Source organism: Talaromyces proteolyticus, assembly GCF_021365285.1.
Source record: "Talaromyces proteolyticus strain PMI_201 chromosome Unknown BGW36scaffold_5, whole genome shotgun sequence".
NCBI lineage: Eukaryota > Fungi > Ascomycota > Eurotiomycetes > Eurotiales > Trichocomaceae > Talaromyces > Talaromyces proteolyticus.
In genome coordinates, this window is record NW_025764281.1 from 1413207 (window position 1) to 1430908 (window position 17702).

General features: G+C 49.6%; 7 protein-coding genes across 7 annotated transcripts; 2 read left to right on the top strand and 5 right to left on the bottom strand.

Annotated features, from left to right (window-relative positions):
• Positions 1-153: 153 nt before the first annotated feature.
• On the top strand, positions 154-2433 carry BGW36DRAFT_340044 (putative phenylalanine ammonia-lyase; the record flags this gene model as incomplete). Its single annotated transcript, XM_046213058.1, has 2 exons — positions 154-369; positions 426-2433. The coding sequence occupies exons 1-2, from the start codon at positions 266-268 to the stop codon at positions 2431-2433; spliced, it is 2112 nt and encodes a 703-aa protein (XP_046073253.1). The 5' UTR covers positions 154-265.
• Positions 2434-2881: 448 nt separating this feature from the next.
• Positions 2882-4633, bottom strand: BGW36DRAFT_396463 (cytochrome P450; the record flags this gene model as incomplete). The annotated part of the gene is made up of 4 exons (XM_046218169.1): positions 2882-3244; positions 3332-3928; positions 4009-4361; positions 4429-4633. The coding sequence occupies 4 exons, from the start codon at positions 4631-4633 to the stop codon at positions 2882-2884; spliced, it is 1518 nt and encodes a 505-aa protein (XP_046073254.1).
• A 600-nt stretch (positions 4634-5233) lies between these two features.
• On the bottom strand, positions 5234-5798 carry BGW36DRAFT_294631 (uncharacterized protein; the record flags this gene model as incomplete). The annotated part of the gene is made up of 2 exons (XM_046211119.1): positions 5234-5476; positions 5592-5798. 2 exons carry the CDS (start codon positions 5796-5798, stop codon positions 5234-5236), a joined length of 450 nt encoding a protein of 149 aa, XP_046073255.1.
• Positions 5799-6442: 644 nt separating this feature from the next.
• On the bottom strand, positions 6443-8063 carry BGW36DRAFT_340049 (uncharacterized protein; the record flags this gene model as incomplete). Its single annotated transcript, XM_046213059.1, has 1 exon — positions 6443-8063. Exon 1 carries the CDS (start codon positions 7778-7780, stop codon positions 6443-6445), a length of 1338 nt encoding a protein of 445 aa, XP_046073256.1. The 5' UTR covers positions 7781-8063.
• Positions 8064-8179: 116 nt separating this feature from the next.
• On the top strand, positions 8180-9196 carry BGW36DRAFT_460639 (S-adenosyl-L-methionine-dependent methyltransferase; the record flags this gene model as incomplete). The annotated part of the gene is made up of 1 exon (XM_046222099.1): positions 8180-9196. One exon carries the CDS (start codon positions 8180-8182, stop codon positions 9194-9196), a length of 1017 nt encoding a protein of 338 aa, XP_046073257.1.
• A 498-nt stretch (positions 9197-9694) lies between these two features.
• Positions 9695-10753, bottom strand: BGW36DRAFT_426483 (beta-lactamase-like protein; the record flags this gene model as incomplete). The annotated part of the gene is made up of 2 exons (XM_046220277.1): positions 9695-10117; positions 10196-10753. The coding sequence occupies 2 exons, from the start codon at positions 10751-10753 to the stop codon at positions 9695-9697; spliced, it is 981 nt and encodes a 326-aa protein (XP_046073258.1).
• A 656-nt stretch (positions 10754-11409) lies between these two features.
• Positions 11410-17131, bottom strand: BGW36DRAFT_406686 (putative polyketide synthase; the record flags this gene model as incomplete). Its single annotated transcript, XM_046219009.1, has 4 exons — positions 16630-17131; positions 15148-16558; positions 12738-15089; positions 11410-12666 (listed from the first exon to the last, which is right to left on the bottom strand). Exons 1-4 carry the CDS (start codon positions 16980-16982, stop codon positions 11410-11412), a joined length of 5373 nt encoding a protein of 1790 aa, XP_046073259.1. The 5' UTR covers positions 16983-17131.
• Positions 17132-17702: the final 571 nt, after the last annotated feature.

The window sequence follows — 17702 nt, forward strand, 5'->3', positions numbered from 1 at the left end:
GAGCACTCACGTAACCCATTGTTGGGTAGCCTAGGGGCCGATGTCGTTGTAAGTCGGGATTCACTGCAAATTTTCTCCACGCCGTGTAAAGGGCTCCTAGAAGGAAGCACTTATCTTGGTCTTCTGGCGCCATCTGGGCTCTAAGAATGCCTGCTAAAACTTGTATTTGCCATTTTCGGTACCTCGATCAAGATTGCTTCATCGATTCTTAGGTCCGCTGCTTGTCAGGTTTAGCCTTGGTCTTTGATACTCCTCAGAACAAGTCATGCGGTCCCAACATCTCAGTATAGCACAGTTCGCTCGTTCCGACACTCGAGTGGTGGTGGATGGGAATAGTCTGTCAATCGCCGGAGTTGTGGCAGTCTCGCTGTAAATTTTGGTCCCTTCTTGTGCTGCTTTACAAAGTACTGACGTGCTTATGCCAGACATGGAAAGCATGCCTTGTTGACAGATGACTCAGAAATTCTCGACTGTGTTCAACAGAGCGTGGATTTTTTAAATCAGGAATTGAGCAACGGCCGCACCGTCTACGGCGTAACGACTGGATTTGGTGGTAGTGCTGATACACGCACAAGTAAACTTGAGAGTCTCCAGGATGCTCTGCAACAGCACTTGAATGTAGGAGTTTTACTTCCCTCTGACAAGGGACTACTCACAGCCACTGCGACAGAGCCGGATGGGCTCTTACGTAGTCATGCTCTCCCAGCTTCCATTGTGAAGGCGATGATGTTGGTTCGATGCAATTCATTGATTCGTGGCCACTCCGGCGTTCGACTCTCCATTGTAGAAAACATTCTGACTATGCTGAACAAGAAGATGACTCCAGTTGTTCCACTTCGTGGAAGCATCTCGGCATCAGGAGATCTTTCTCCTCTCTCCTACATTGCCGGCATGCTCGAAGGTAATCCGGATGTTTTTATTCGTGTAGGTGATACTCATCCACCAACATACCTTCCCGCCGATAAAGCTCTCGCGAAGGCTGGTATCCAGGCAGTTCGCCTTCAAGCAAAAGAAGGTCTCGGCATCATGAATGGTACCGCCACCAGCTGCGCAGCAGGTTGTATTGCAATCTACCAGGCCGGACAACTGGCTGTGGTTATTCAACTACTCACGGCAATGGGCACGGAAGCGCTGCTAGGAACGATTCATAATTATCATCCATTTATTTCGGAAGCGCGTCCGCACGTTGGACAAGCTGAAGCCGCTGCCAACATCACCGCGTTCCTTTCGGGGTCAAAGCTTGCACGGGATAAAAATGTCGAGAATATTGGGCTTGCACAAGATCGCTATTCTCTTCGTACTGCTTCTCAGTGGATTGGACCTTCCATGGAAGATCTTGATCTAGCACATCGACAAGTCCAGGTGGAAGTCAATTCGACGACGGATAATCCCTTGATCGACATTACAAATGCCGCCATCCATCATGGTGGCAATTTCCAGGCCACTTCTATTACTTCTGCAATGGAGAAGACCACCAGCGCGATGCAGATGTTTGGGAAACTGATCTTTGCCCAGAGCTCGGAGGTTATTGACAATAAGCTCAACAAGGGACTGCCACCAAATTTGTCGGCGGATGATCCCAGTTTGTCCTTCACCTGTAAGGGAGTGGATGTGAACATGGCGGCCTACATGTCGGAACTCGCATACGTTAACCACCCAGTAAGCTCCCATGTACAATCAACGGAGATGCACAACCAGTCTGTCAATTCTCTCGCCCTGGTTGCCGCACGGTACGCGCTAGAGTCTGTCGAAATTTTGTCCTTGATGGTGTCCACATACATTTATGTTCTTTGCCAAGCTCTCGATCTTCGGTGTCTGCACCTCGAATTTGTCAAGGCTGCTCAGCCCGCCCTCCGCAAACTGCTGCTTGAAAATTTCAGCGGTTTCGTGGGAGAAGGATCTTTCGACTCCTTTGAAGAACAAACTTGGGTCACGCTACAAGACAATTGGTCATCATTATCACACCTAGATCTAGCAGATCGCGGTACAACCGCCGTCAAGTCTTCTATTGGCCATGTGCTCCAAGACCTAATGCTTAATCACAAGAAGACAGATATAGCTTCACACTTGGATTTGCTATCCGCCATTGATACCTATCAGAACACAGCGGGAAGATTACTGAGTTCGATCTATAATTCGACTCGCGAGGATTTTTTCAAAACCCAAACCACGACGTCCTATCTGAGTCCAGCATCTGCGAAATTGTACAGTTTTGTCCGACACCAGCTGAAAGTCCCTTTTCACCGCGGCTTGCAAGATCACCCTCTTCTATTTGGCACGGATGAGGAACTTGGACGGCGCAGAGAAATCCTGGGTACTATGGTCAGTCACATTTATCTGGCCGTAAGGAAAGGAGATGTGTACGATATCGCCATGGAAGCTTTGCGTGAAGCTATTAAAAGGGACAAACCTTACTGCAATGGAAGTGCGTAATGTGAGGGCCCTGGTCTAACCAGACACAGAGCCTACATACACTAAGGCTATGAGACCATTACTAAAGGAGTAATGAAGAACCTACGCCCACAAATACAAGTATGGGAGGGAACTGAAGGAAAAGACTTTTGTGAATTAACGAATGATTTATATAACTGATGTATTCATGATATATAGAGTCGATGATTATCTACTAGCTGCAAGAAATATAAATCTCTCTTATATAACCCATATTTATTCTTAATCTTGAACCGACTGGCCCGTTTCAAAATGTGATGAGATCGTGCACTGGTCCGCCTCCAAGATGAAACCCAAGCAGAGCAAGAAATCCTCTAATACGTCAATAAAATCTGCCAGTCGATACTCGTTAGATATCTAATATATATGTTAAATATTCCTGAAGTTCAAACACCCAGTGTATACTCGGATCTCTCTAATCATTAACCTTTCAATTTTTGTTCTGTCCTGATGTCCTTTTCGATATACGAGCATGCAGATATTGCGGTCTGACGAAAAATATATTCTTACCAGCCAATACTTTGTCCTCGTTTAGCGCCCCATCAGGCGCAACAAACTGGATGTCGTAGTCGCGTACTAATAACGGGATGAGCTTGTTGATCTCCAGCAGCGAGACGTTCTTCCCAATGCATGTTCTGGTCCCTAGCCCAAACGTCAGGTGAGTATCTTCTTTGAACTTCTTATTTCTGCCCCCTTCAGCATCGAGCCAGCGCTCAGGCCGGAACTCGTCGGCATCAGGGCCGTAGATATCCTTGTTCATATTGGCCACCCAGCCATTCACGCCTACGTTTGTCTACAAGAATACAGACGAGTCAGTGCAAACGACCAGAAAAAAATAAAACAAAACAAAAAGAAACAGATGATAAAGAATTTAACATACCCCTTCCGGAAAAAACTGTCCACTGAGAACAGCTCCTCCTTTGGGAACCTCCCTCCACAGTGGAAGTCCGCTCGCAGGGTACACACGTGTGGCCTCCTTGATTACAGCCTGCAGATACGGCAGCTGCTGCACCGAGTTAAAAGAAGGCGTGCGAGCCAAACCTGCACCGTCAATCTCGTCGCGCAATTTCTGTAGCACCTGTGGGTTCTGATATATATAGAATGTGATACAGCTGAGTGTAATGGCAGTGGTGTCACTGCCGGCACCGACATTTGCGCCGGCAGTGACTCTGATATCAAAATCGGTGATCTTGCTGTCATCGGTGCGCTGAGCATCGATCAGCTTCTTCACCATGCAAATCGGGCCTTTTTTCTCGGCAACGTCCGGCTCCAGTCGCTTGAGCGCGATCTTCTCACTAGCAAATTTCTGTTGATAGACCTGCTTGTTACCGGCTAAGAGGCCGCGTAGAAAATGCACGGCCGGCATTACCCACGGAAACACACTCAGAAAGGTATGCAATCGCCGGATGAAGTCGACATTTTTTATCAAATTGGCGATATCTTGGCCCTTGTTGAGAAAGCCTAGACGATCACTGAACTGCCAGCCAAGTCAGTAAACGTATCGAGCCTAGAAGATGGCATTATATAGCATGGAATAAAGAAGAAAAAAATGATTACCGTAATCATTGACACCACGTCAAACGCATAGCAGCGGAACCAGTAGGCTAGGTCAACGACGGAGTTTGACTCCTCGATACCGGTCAGATGACTCTCAAACAGGTCGATGCAATGGTCGACGTAGGGCTCGTACGAAACCAGGGACGTCATGGAATACATTGACGCCACCTTGCGACGCATCGTACTGTGTATCACGGGACTGCGCTCGCTGAATAGGTTGTGCAGGTTTGGTCCGACATGCCATGCGGCGTATGACTCACCCTTGACCCACGGTGAGCTGAGGCTGTAGATGGCTTTGTGTGTGTTAGGGTCGTCGATGGTGAAGTAGCCCGGCATAACCTGTACTATATTTCCTGTTGAGATGGTTAGGAGTAGAAACACCAGAGAGGTTTTCCTGAAAAGGCTAGATCAGAACCTCACCATGTTTTTCATGCAATCTTTTGTTGGTCAAGTGAAAGTCGCACTTGTACAACTGCCAGAAATACCACCATCTTGTGTACTTGGCGAGTACTGGTCCGGGGATGCTACGGTTCCACGAGAACAGAGGATGCAGCAGATACCAGGATGCAAGTAGCAAGCTACCGTAGACAGCCAGCTCTAGTGGGGAGGTTGTGATGATGGCCATTTCAAAATCCTAGGCTCGGTGTGACGCCGCGGAGAAATTGCATTTGTGTTCTTTTTCAGTGCAGAGAGATCCCAGGACCAAGCACCATCAATCTGATAGCTACCAGGGCAATTAATCTTTATTTCTGCTTTAAATACAGAGTCGTCTACAGGCCAGCAAGTAACGCTCCTACTATGCTGGATAAGTTGCATATAGTTATCATGCACGTAGCTGAATTAGGGTTAGTGCCATGTCAGCCCTAAGTCGTGCAGATCTCGGTACTCCGACGCCCGTCGCAGCTAGATATCGGGGCTCGGTCATAGCTCTCTAGCCACGCGGTAACCGTTTGACAAATTTCGGACTGGTGGAGAAGAGATACGCAAAATCAGCTACTGTCAGCTTATGCATTTGAGCTGTTGTGATATTTTCTAATTTAAAATCTCAGACGTTTGGCTTAAATTTACTACTCCCTGCCCCAACTGTGTGGGAGATCAATATGCCTAGTAATTCCGAGTAGAGAGCAAGCGTGTAGAGTTTATCATGTAGAATTGATATACTCTGTACTAACCCAGAGAATCCGAGAATGAAAACAGGAAAAGAGAAAGAGAAGAAAAGAAGAAGTTAACTAGAGCCACTACTAGCCAGCTGCTCTTGCAGATATTTCTGGAACTTGGGGTAAAAGTCCTTCATAAATGCCGTGTCAATCATCTCCTCCACTTTCGCGATTTCACGACCACTTTCGTCAAATGTGACGAATACAGCATACTCGTTCGTCCAGTCGCCGAATGGAGTCTTGCCCTTGGACAGAGCATACACTACTGCTTTGCTCTTGGGTGCGTCGTGCACGATTTCATGAATGGTTAGCTATTTCGGTGTCAGTCTTGCTTCTCACTCCTCCTCCTCCTCCTCCTCCTTTCAACCATTTCCCTGGTAATGAAATTCAAATTGACAGATAGCAGTAGGCAAAGCCTATACTCACCTCATAATCGGTGACCACACGCTGTAGCAGCGGCAATGTCGCCTCGATCTGCTCGCGGGTTCTCGCTGGGTGGCCCAGCGAAAATGGCAGGGACTTTTGCGTGACGTCGGAAGACATTGGTGCAAGCATGTCCGTAGCCTTCCAATTTCTCCAACCATCGATGAATCGATTGAGGGTAGCTAGCTGGATTTCTGCCGGTGCCGCCATTTTTTTAATATTCTTTTTTGCTTCCTGCTAGTTTTTATATATGGTTACTTGCAGTAGAGAATGAGATTAGTTGGAAATATTGGTCAGGAAGGAGGACCGGAGCAATGACCTGTGATTCTTTATTCAACCTTTTCGGCGACAAGCTTGCAGCAAACAATTGCAATAATACCATGATGCTAGTAATATAACTAGTCGTTTCCGCTTGGCTATTGTTAGACCGAGACCCGGTCGCGGTCTCGGGGCTTGGACTATTTATTACCAATTCGGGCAGCCATCCCGAGTGCCCATCGGGGAGGGCAGTTATGCCAAATCCGACAGGACAAATAGACAACGTGAACTCATTATAGACGAAATGAAGCTGTATAGCAAAGCTCGACCGTGTAAATGTATACCAGGGAAACGTACTCTTCAATAAAAGAAAAGAAAAAACAAAAATCATGGGCTCTACACCAGAAGAATCGAATATCTAGAATAATAGCTATATTTACTCAGCTAGCCTAATTGTAAATGAAACGTGCTGAGTTCTCGCTCGTTGGGTATTGTTATTTGTAGAGCTAAATATATCATTGCCGCAAAGCACCTTCTAGAAGTGCAAAGCCTATTCAAATTCTATGTTCTAGGCATATGTTACGACCGTATAAGTTTCAGGCTAGGTCTGGAATGCGCTGCCAGAGAGGATCAAAACCCACGCCCCAAACCCATTTATCGTCAACCTCATCCTTGACCGTAGTGTCGTACGCCATCTGCGCCAGCTTGAACCACGAGTCGCCTTTGACGGGAAAGTCATCGGCTCCATCGCCGCTCTCGAACGGCCGTGACACCTCCTCGCCATTTTTTACCGCACGGACGAACTTGGCGACGTGGCCGTCGTCGTGCGCCGTATTCACCGCCGCGTAGAGTCCGCTCCAGTCCAGACCAGCGCTGTACGTTGGCTGGTAGCCAACAATGTCATCGAGATGCAACTCAGCCGCAGCGCTGGCAGCATACCAGATGAGATCCATCCGTGCCTTGCGCTCGACCAAGAGTACCTTATCAGCTGGGCTGATCCAGTCCTGACGAATCAACGCAGTGAAGAAGATGCTGGCGTTGACGTTGTGCATGTAGAAGAAGTCAATCTTGCGCGCTTTCCCAGGCCGCTGTGCACCGCCGGCCGAGTATGCGCAGAGATTGATCATCTCGGCCGTGGCGCGCTCAATGTCGTCCTGCTTGATGCGGTACTGCGACGCCAGCGAAGCGATCTCTGCACCAGCACGCCCGATCACACCTTCGCGCACACGCACAGGGCCGTCCTGTAGGCGTGCTGCATGGCGGATCTTGTCGGTGGCGCGTACTTCGTTGTACAGTGCCAGGAGGGACTTACCAGTGCCGATTGCCGCTGCAGCCTCCGTCTCACTCTGCAGGAAGAAACCTTCTAGTCCGGCTGAATCATGTACGGCCGCCTGTGCAAGGCCCTCGGCGATAATGCTGGGTAGGCCAAATTCGATGCCGAAGCCTAGGTGTATGATAGGGTGGAACGCGCCCTCGTACAACTGGGCGAATATTGTCTTCGCTTCAGGTGTACCGCTGAAGACGTACTCCTGAAGCACCTGCTGCCAACCTTTGGCTGCGATTTGCTTCTTGAAAAACATCATGAAGTTGGTATACTGGCTGACATCACCGATGTGCTTGCGGAACACGGCCGGGTTGCCCAGTTCTTCCACCGTCGCTTCGTCTACCGGCGGGATGGCACGTTGGATTGCGACACCATCATCATAGGCGCGCTGTATATCGGCGGGTCCACCACCTAATGCGAGGACGCTGAGCAATGAATGTGGGATGTGGTTGTGACCGCCAACGTCGCGCCAGAAGATATGGTGCTTATCGTGGTTCTGCTGCAGCAGTTTGTTCGCCAATTCCAACGCCCCAGTTGGGTTGTCTGAGAGGCGGCCGAGGCCGAGATGGTCCGAGGAAAGACAGATTGTAGAAGTAGTGTTGGTCGCCATTGCTGGTGTTTAAGGGTTAGGATTAAGCTAACCAAGCAAGTCTCTGAATGACAGCCGTTTTGGAGAGAGATATGCTTCAAGGTTGTCTGGCTGGAAGCTTCATTTCACTGCGGAGGGGACGGAGATGGCTAATGGCGTAATATATTAACCGTTTCACAAAGCGTTTACCCCAGACTTCGACGGACGGACCTCAATATGTATGGCTGTGACATCTATAGTGTGTGGTCGGGAATCTCTGGCCCTAATTCCGTGACGACTCCCGTCCTTATCGGGAATGTCGTTCTGGAGGTCACCGGTGTCTAGCATGGAATAAAAACTAGGCTATATATATACCTAGCCAGCTGACCTGTCAGAGAGAACGTAGGTTGCATCGTTATTTCTCGGTTGTGTTTGCCAAATATGTCTTTGACGACTACCAACACCCCGGCCACGGTCGAGACCCCCTTCACCACCGGCGCGCTCTCTAGCGATGCGGACTTCTGGGCTAAGTATATCGCGTCTCGCCCGACACCCTCGGAGGAGTTTTTCCGCGTGATCCAGGACTACCACAGCTCGCACGGTGACAGCACGACGGCGCTCGCGCATGATGTCGGTACCGGGCCTGGCAACATCGCCGAGCGGCTGCTGCGTTACTATGATCACGTCGTGGGGTCTGACGTGAACAAGCGGGCGCTGGTTGCCGCGCCATCATTAATCCCACAAGATAAGGTCCAACGGATGACATTTGTTCACTCACCGGCCGAGAATTTGCTGGCCGGCGGCGTGGTACCTGCAGACGTGGGCGCAGGCAAGACCGATCTTGTTGTTGTGAGTGAGTGTATGCCGCTGTTGGATGCCCCGAAAGCGCTGGATGCATTCCACGGATTGCTGCGCGTCGGTGGCACGCTTGCTATTTACTTCTACGGCCGGCCCATCTTTACCAGCGGGCAGGATCCAGCCCATCTGGATAGCTTGTACGACCGCATCGCCACGAAAATCTGCTCGTTTCTTCTTCCCTTTAAGGGCACGCCGGGCTTCCCCTTCCACAAGCGCGGCGCCGAGGCCCTAGTAAGCTGCTTGGACAACATCCCCCTTCCGTCCGGTGCGTGGGCAGATGTTGTGCGGTACAAGTGGAATACAAATGTGACATTGCTCTTTAATAGCAAGGCCGGTTTTGACTTTGACTTTGAGCCAGTCGATCGCCGCGAGGACGGAGAGGTCACCAAGGAGATCCGTGACCGCACGTGGTGGCAAGACGAGTGGGATGCGGATCGTGTAAAGTCCTATCTCGACTCTGTGTATCCGAGCTACATTGAGAAAGCAGGTGACAGATATGTCGAGATTGAGCAAGGAATTGAAGAGCTGAGAGAGGCAATGGGAGGCGGCAAGGTCAAAGTTTCCTTTCCGGTGGCCCTGATTTTGGCGACGAAGAAATGAGACTGTAACACGTTCCTCGCGTATTATTCCCATCGGCAATTAATCTTTTGAAACTCCGCGATCCATCCAAGACTTATCCTGACTAGTAACCATGGTGGTTTGCCAACAGACATCTAACCACTGTCGTATGATAAAAGAGACGGGAAATCACGTAGCGATCGCGTCTTTGTATCCGCAAACCTCGCAATGCCCTTGACTAGGTGTTACTTGTACCGCCGATATTGCTAGCTGACAAGAAAAGGTACAAAAAATTTAAAAAAAATTTGGCGCAATCATTTTATAATGTGCTAAGGAGACCAAGAAGAGATAACAGTACTGCTAGTAGATGATGACTATCTAGATCATCTACTTAGCTCTTATGACCGAGTTTTGTAAAACATTCATCCATTTGTCAATGTCAGAATAATAGACCATAAATTCGTAAAAATTGAGTTGTTCCTGTTTGGATATGTGTACAGAACTGTTGACATGGACAGTTTACACCATCTAGTTCAACTCTTATTTCTGTGGAATCCCATACCACTTCTTCTCCCCACCCCTGAGCTCAAACGCAACTTTCCCATCCTCGGCCAATTTCCGCAATACTTCCTCTATTAATGGTTCCACCGCCGTCTCCCTAACCTGTTCGTCCAGCTCATCCCCATGCATCGCCGTGACAAGCTGCTTGATAGTGGTGCTCCCCTTACCGCGCCCAGCGGTACTCATTTTTATCTTCGCCAGCGCCTCTAGCACTTGAGTCTCGCGCCGTATTTTGGACGCCAGCTCGCTGGCAATCTTGCCTGGCAAATCACGGATGACCACACCATGCGCCGGGTAACCGATTACGCACCCGTGCAACTGCATGATATTCAGTGAACCCATCCATGTACTAAGCTGCTCGACGGCCGCGGTGCCGTGACCGAGCACGTTGTCGCCTGTGAACTATATGTAGAGTGATGAAATTAGTATCAGCCTATACTAGAAAAAGGAGTTCTTGTGATGGTACGAATATTTACACACCATCGCATTCTCCTCCTCCAGGATGAAGCACATGTGGTCGTGTGAATGACCAGGGGCGTGCACGGCGCGGACAGTAGCGCCATCAACCTTAAATAATTCCCCATCAACGATAGGCTGCTGGGTTCGGTTCGGCGTGTGTTTGTAAATACAATTTGAAAGCTCGGGATACAAGCGCAGGAGGTCTGGGACGCCGCCGGTGTGATCTCCATGCCAGTGTGTGAGCAGGACGTGCGAGAGGGCCACGTCAGAGTCGGACAGCGTTGAGGAGATCAGTTTGGCCCATTCTGGGATTCCTTGACCGGTGTCAATTATAAGCCTTCTTGAACCCGTTCCCACGATGTATGTGTTGGTGCCCTGGAGTGTGAACTTTCCGGCATTCTGCCCCAATACGCGAAGCACGCGTGGGCTAATTTGTTCTACATCAGCTATCTCCGGCAAGCGCGACACTTGAGCTTCCAGATAGTCCTCGAAAGCGCTAATGTTGAGTGCATCGTTGATCTGGCGGTACCCTCCCTTGTATTGCTTCCCCGGAGGCTGGTCTGGGGCTTGATCTACCATTCTTCAATGCTGAAGATGTTGAAATCGCATGTTTGTTCCTTGCATGAAAAGAGAAAAGGATAAAGAAAAAATAAAACGAAAAACCCTCCGCACAAAGTTCGTATGACCTATATGACATACTTATCGTAATTTTCCAGTGTGATGCTTAGCTTGGGAACGTAACCCGATAGAGTCTCCTGTGATCGGACCGAAGGTACTATAGCTCTGACGGTATCACCGAAGAGGCTAGGCAGCGTGTCGAGGTGTGAACTCCGAAGCCTACCCCCTTCGTGGTGTTATGCTCCTCATTCCAAGGCACGATGTTTTTATAGTAACGCTCAATTTTGGGTCCTCTCATACGGCTGTCGGTCATGTGTATCTGGTGAATATCATTTGTAGGGCGATCAAAGGAAATAACAAGTAATTTTTCTACATACTCTACTTCTCCGCAAGCATCTCGATGTAAATATCTTTTATCTCTTATAATATTAAAAGTGTTTCGTACATAGAACAAGACAAGTAGTTAACGGTATATATAGGTATGAAAATACGTATTGCTTTGTGGCTATTCCTTGAGCCGACTATAATAATACATTAAACCATGCACAATCAAGTATTTTTGCTTTGGTGATTGAATATTTTGCCAATCACGCAATCTTCTGATACCCAACTTGATTCTAGTTATAGTAATCCTCTAGCCAGTTTTTCAAGTCTCCAATGGTGGGATATTCTAAGAACAAACTGCCTGAGACAACGACATTCAATTGCTCGCGGAACTTCTCCGCAATCACTAAGCTCATGAGCGAGTCAATCCCTAGGCTGGCAAAACCGGCGTCAGGAACTAAGTCCGCTAACTCGAGGCCTGCCTCGGCCGCGATAATTCGGATTGCCTTCGCTGTTGTGGTGTCTGCGTCGGCATCTGCGGTATTGATATGGGGTTCTGCCGTAGATGGAACCGGAGCTGGTGCTGGCGCTTGCACAGGAACTGTGATAGGAGAAGCAAAAGGAGCTTGTGGTGGAGCTGCTGGTTTCGGCTCTCCTTGCGAGCCCTTGATAACTGCTGAAGCAGGCTGTTTCATACCATTTGCCGCTGCCACTGCCACTGGCGGTGCATGGGCGTTATCTGGCGCCGAGAAGAAGCGGCTGAGCAGAATGCGTGGATAGCGGCGGAACTGTATGCCTCCCACCATGCCGATGATCATCTCACCCTGGAGGATGTATACATCGCCCAGGTAGACGGTTGGGTCATCCACGGTTGGGATCATCTTGACATAAGAGCGGTATTGAGCTCCTGCCACCAAGGGTTTCGCGAAGCGCATGGAGCGCCATCCGGGCGTGACGCAGAAGTTTTCTTTGGTATCCATCGCATCCGATACATTCATGACGAAGCCTGCAAGGTGTGCGACGCTGTCGATGAAATACGGAGGTATTGTCCAGGAGCCACCTTTCTCAATAGATAGCTCTACATCGGCGAAGGCCTCGAGGCCGTGCAGTACTACTGTACGCATACCACGATACTTGGGTGCGTAGTCAACTAGGCTGTTGGCGAATAGCAGATAAGCCATGTTGTGAGTGAAGCAGTTGGCCACTCCCTTCTTAGCAAGCCGTTCAAGGTCGTTAATGCGCCCCTGCACGAGGTGCGTCATTGGCATCCATGATTCTAGCCAGTCGGCTGGGTTGGCGTAGATGAGGGTTGCGCTGGCGAACGGCTCATCAGCGTGTGCGTTGTACCACTTCAGTTCGGCTGTGTTGGAGTTGATATCGGCTGTGCACACAGAAACTTGGATCAGTTGGGGTGTGTCTGGATTTTTGTTTGCAACTAGCCCTTTCAAAACCTGTAGGTTGGAGATATTCATGTGTACATCTTTGGTGTCGGGCTTGAGTCCTTTGTAAAAATATTCACCAAGCGTGTATGCAATGTCTGCATGGATAGACTTGAGGGAAACATGTTAGTAGATTCATCATAGCAGTATATGTACATGTAAGCATAAAGATCAAGACTCACCGAGGTAACCACACCACAATTGTTCATCTTATGTCCCCAAGCTGCAGCGCGCAAGTCGGTCTGCGCTAGATCAGACTGCATGACCACAGTACCGGCCGCTCCATCAAACTTCTGCTCGATGATATGCTGCACCGTAGATGTGCTCAGACTCGACTTCACCACCACTTGCGGTTGGTTCAGCCCCTTCTCTGCATCGTAGAAATTATTACCTTTGGAGAGCGCCCAGTCCCCGTTGTACTGGATCCAGTACTTTTTGTCATTCCACGAGTACGTCGGTAGGTCTAGCAGCCGAAGTGCCTTTTCGAACGGTCGGTGAAACTCGTTCCAGTCGACGTGAACGCCCGCACAGTGCAGAGATGCCAGACTCTGCGCCATGGTTTGCCAATTGCTCTCTCCGCGGCGCAAAGATGGTACAGCCATATGCACATCTGACAGAGTCCCCTTGACAAAGTTAATGCATACCGGATGCGGCCCGATCTCGATCCACGCCATCTCGTCGTCGATGGCTCCAATGTCACGAGCTGTCTCTAGCGCTGACACAAAGTCGACAGAGTTACGCGTTGCACGCTGCATATATGTGGCATTCACTGTCTTATCATCGAAGATGACCTTGTTGAGTATCGGTGAGATGACCGGAATTTGGGGAGCGTGGAAAAGCACGCAACTGGCGATCTCCTCGAAATCGTTGAGAATGGGGTCGGTCTGTGCAGAGTGGAAGGCGAAGGCGACATCAAGACTAAAACACTTGTAGCTGTCCTTCTCCAGAATGGGGATGATTGTATCCATGTCTACCACCGAGCCGCTAAGTACGACGTCTCTAGGGCCATTGATGCAGGCGATCTCGTACGGCTTACCACCCACAGTCTCTTCGATTTGCCCCAAGGTAGCTCGTACAGCCACCATTTTATGGCTGCCGATCTTGCACTTCTGTTCTAGCAATTGTGCCCGGCGACCAACGAGGAAGATAGTGTCACTCGCAGAAAGCACACCAGCAACATGGAGCGCTGCATACTCGCCCAGACTATGTCCAACGACTACATTAGGTTTCAACCCCAAGGTGCCCCAGTACCTGGCGAGAGCGATCTGAGAACAAGTCTGTGCAAGCTGTGTGATGACCGCCGAATGTTGATGATCTTGTGGATAACTGCCATCAAGGACAGGAATGAAGGAGTTAAATCCCTGACTCTGTGCAATTGCATCCAGGTGCAAGATCTGGGAGCGGAAATACGGCGAATCATGGAACAGTTCTAGATTATATGATTTGAACGACGCTCCCTGGCCGGTGAATGCAAAAGCGATGGGAGGCGGTCCCGTTGTGGCAATGGGCTTGTGCGAGTCAACGTTACTAAGTGTAGACATAAGCTGTTTCTTCAATTGCGCGACGGATGAAGCTGCAACGGCAACGCGATGATTATGGTGGTAGCGTCGAGCTGTGGTGGTATAGGAGAGATCGCATAGAGAGACATCTTGCTTGCTGTCTAGATACGCAAGCAGTCTCGAGATGTTACCTCGGAGTGAGACCTTGCTCTTGGCGCTAACAGTAACGACGTATGTCGAACGACTATCTATCCCGATCCTTTCGCGTAACGGTCCGTCCTCAAGAGCAATCGTTGTATTGCCTCCAGCAGCGCTGAAATTGTTTACGACAGCAATGCGCTTCTTTCCCGGTGGGCGCGGCCACTCTGTCTTCTTGTACGGGATATGGAGATTCCGCTTGTCCAAATCCTTGGGAAACTTGGGATTGAGGCTGTTTTTGATCCCGACGTGTGGTGGTATTGCGTTCTTCTCCATCATCAGCAGGACCTTCAGCAACGCTGTCACACCAGCTGCCGCTTCACTGTGGCCGACATTGGACTTCACAGCACCAATGTAGAGCGGATTTTTGGCGCTTCGTCGTTTTGTGAGCGGCGCGAAAACATTCATCACTGACTGAATCTCCTCCATATCGCCCGCCTGGGTACCTGTTCCATGCATCTCGACGAAGCTAACGTCAAGAGGGTCAACACCAGCACGGTTCAACACCTGCCGACCCAGATATGCCTGGTGGCCTGCGTGCGGATGGGTTATGGAGACGGCCTCAGCTGAATGGTTCGTGCCCGCGCTTAGGATGACACCCAGAATATTGTCGTTGTCAGCTTCTGCGTCTTCGAGACGTTTCAGGACGATGGACGCCACCGCATCGGCACGGCAGTAACCATCTGCCTGAGAGTCCCACGTCTTGCAGGCATTGGGAGTCTTGGACAGGAAATGACCATTACTCAGACCGGCAAAAGCATCCGAGTTGGTCAGGACGTTCATGCCGCCGGCTACCACCATATCGGTATCACCGTTCCACAGCGATGAACAAGCAGCCTAAGAATCAAGTGAGAATTTGTGTGTCAAAACGAATAGAGTTGGGGGTGTCACACACCTGAATAGCCGCCAAACTTGAAGAACAAGCAGTGTCAATACTATAACTTGGGCCCGAGAACTTAAAGAAGTAGTTTATCCGGCCGGGGCCGAAGGCACGGCATCCACCTGGAATGAAATAGGTGCTCACTTCCTGTCCTGTGTTAACTTCGCGGTAGTCGTCGCTGGCTTGGCCATAGAAAGTTCCGATGCGATGCAAGTTGGTCGATGCTGTACGATTCCCGACGTAGCCCGCCCTCTCAAGCGCCTCATACGCAGTCACAATGGCGAGGCGTTGCATCGGATCGGTCTGCTCTGCCTCTCGAGGAGACATGTTGAAGAACGGCGCATCGAACAAGCCAGGATCGTCGATGAAGCATCCGTATGGCGTCCAGCTGGCATTGACTCTCTTCCCAGCGGGATCGTAGTGAGTATCGACATCGAACCGGTCCGCAGGGATCTTCCGGTGCACATCTAGGCCGTTTTCCAGGAGCTCCCAGAATTGCTCCGTATCCACGGCACCGCCAGGCATCCGACAGGACATACCCACGATTGCAATTTTGGATTGCAATGACCCTCTTGGGCCAGTTTCTTCGGTTGAATTCTTGTTGTGAATCCACGGAATTATTTCGTCTGTGGACACCTCCAATTCTGTGCGCGTCTTTTTCATGGCCGCCATGAGGTCGTGGATGGGAAGCGAGTTACGGAAAACAAGCACTTGGAATTCCAAGGCTCCTATGCCGCACGCTTTTTGAATCACGCCCTCAATCACCTCATCCCATTGGATCTTCTGCATAAGGATTTCCCGAATGATATGCTCGAACAGACCACTCGCATCCATTGCCTCGAATGGCCGCCCGGTATTGGTAGAATATACGGGAATGCGCGGCACAAACTTGGAGTTCAACATCTTCATTGACGGTGTCCTTACTATTTGATGCACATTTTCCTCACAGTAGATGTGTTCTGCGTGGCACAAACCTCCGTACACTGGCAAACTAACAAATTTCCGAGTGTTGAAGAAGTCGGCTGTGCGGAGAAGGCTCTTCAGCCGTGTGGGAGGACCGCTGATTGTGACTGCAGTTGAGCTCACTGCGCTGATAAAAATTTTACTAGTTTCTGGCGTTTTTTCCTTTTGGATCGCGTCTAGCTGTCCCTGGACCTCATCGGCAGACACTTCTGGCAGCACATAAGCCCAGGTATCCAGCATCCTAGTGTCCGTCGTGTTGCATGATTGTAAATCTTGAGAAACCTCGTTTACCAAAACCCCAAGGCGAAAGGCTTGTCTCACAACCTCTGCTCCGGCCAAGGCGAGGTCTGCCACGGAGGGAGCCAGTGAGACGGCCGCCGTGGCTAAGAGACCGATGCCCAAGCCGGCCAGAACTGTCACCGTGTTATCATTGTCAAATGATTCTGGAAACCTCTCGTAATGTCTAGAAAGAGATAGAAAATCGTCAGCAGATCAGGTCATAATCACATTTCAGGTATATCCAGTAAAACATACCCAATGAGCGCTCCTAACTCAACGGTACAGAGTAAGATACCATCTATTGACCCACACAGGGGGCCTTTACGAAGATTTTCAAAGTCTGCAAAGTTCAGAATAGATTCAAAGGGCGGAATTAAGCTCTTTAAGTCTGCAGGCAGCCCTTTCACCTCAACACGAAGCGCGAGAGTTGCTTCTTCTAAGAAGTGCGCGAGAACTGGATGGCTTCTGTCCTTGCTCTGCTGGTTGAGTTCCCGAAACAAAGTGGTCAAGTCATCGTAAGGGAACTCATTGCTGAAGTAAATAAGTTTGAGCTTGACAGGATCTATGTCGCCTTCTGGATCGGAGCGAGAAGGCGTGTAAATTTCCATGATGGTGTTCTAATTACTGACCAACGGGGACATCAAAAGAGCAATGCCCTGGCTGTCATAATCTCGAATACTTTGGCAGCGGTGGCATACGATGAAGAGTAGAATACATCATCTATGGAACCGGGGAAAGTGGGCACTCTTGGGAAAAGGGCGGAAATCTTCTGAATGGTGGCCGATAGCTTAGTTACTATCCGATCTCCGAGACGTTGGAACGTCGGGAAGCAATTCCGCTTATCCACAGAGTCGGTACGTGTTATTATTATCACTATTATTATTTCCCTGAAGTCCATTCCAGAATGTGATCCCGACACGGGCCAATTGAAGTGTAAGAAATAAGGGCGCATATGCCGCCGGCATTCGGGAAAGTAATGTGGCTAGGCGATAGCTGTGTCAACACTCCATCCATCATGTCTATATTTAGTATGTTTGAGATTCAACCCTCACAGGGCAAAGTAATCGAGCGTAATAACTCGGGCGGATCAAAAAGCTGGAGAAGTTTAATTGTGAATTGGGAATTTCCAGCCGGATTTCGGACACTGACCTTGCCAAAGTGCCCATCCTATTTTAAGCTTCATTTGACAGATACGTGCAGGGCCTCCGATTAATTTAAGTGGCTTTCTTCTAAGATTCACCGGATTCCGATGGAGGACTCTATCTCAAAACGCCTTAGGGGAAGAAAGAGAGAAGAAAGAGTGTCTTGGTAGGCGGACCGGCGGCATA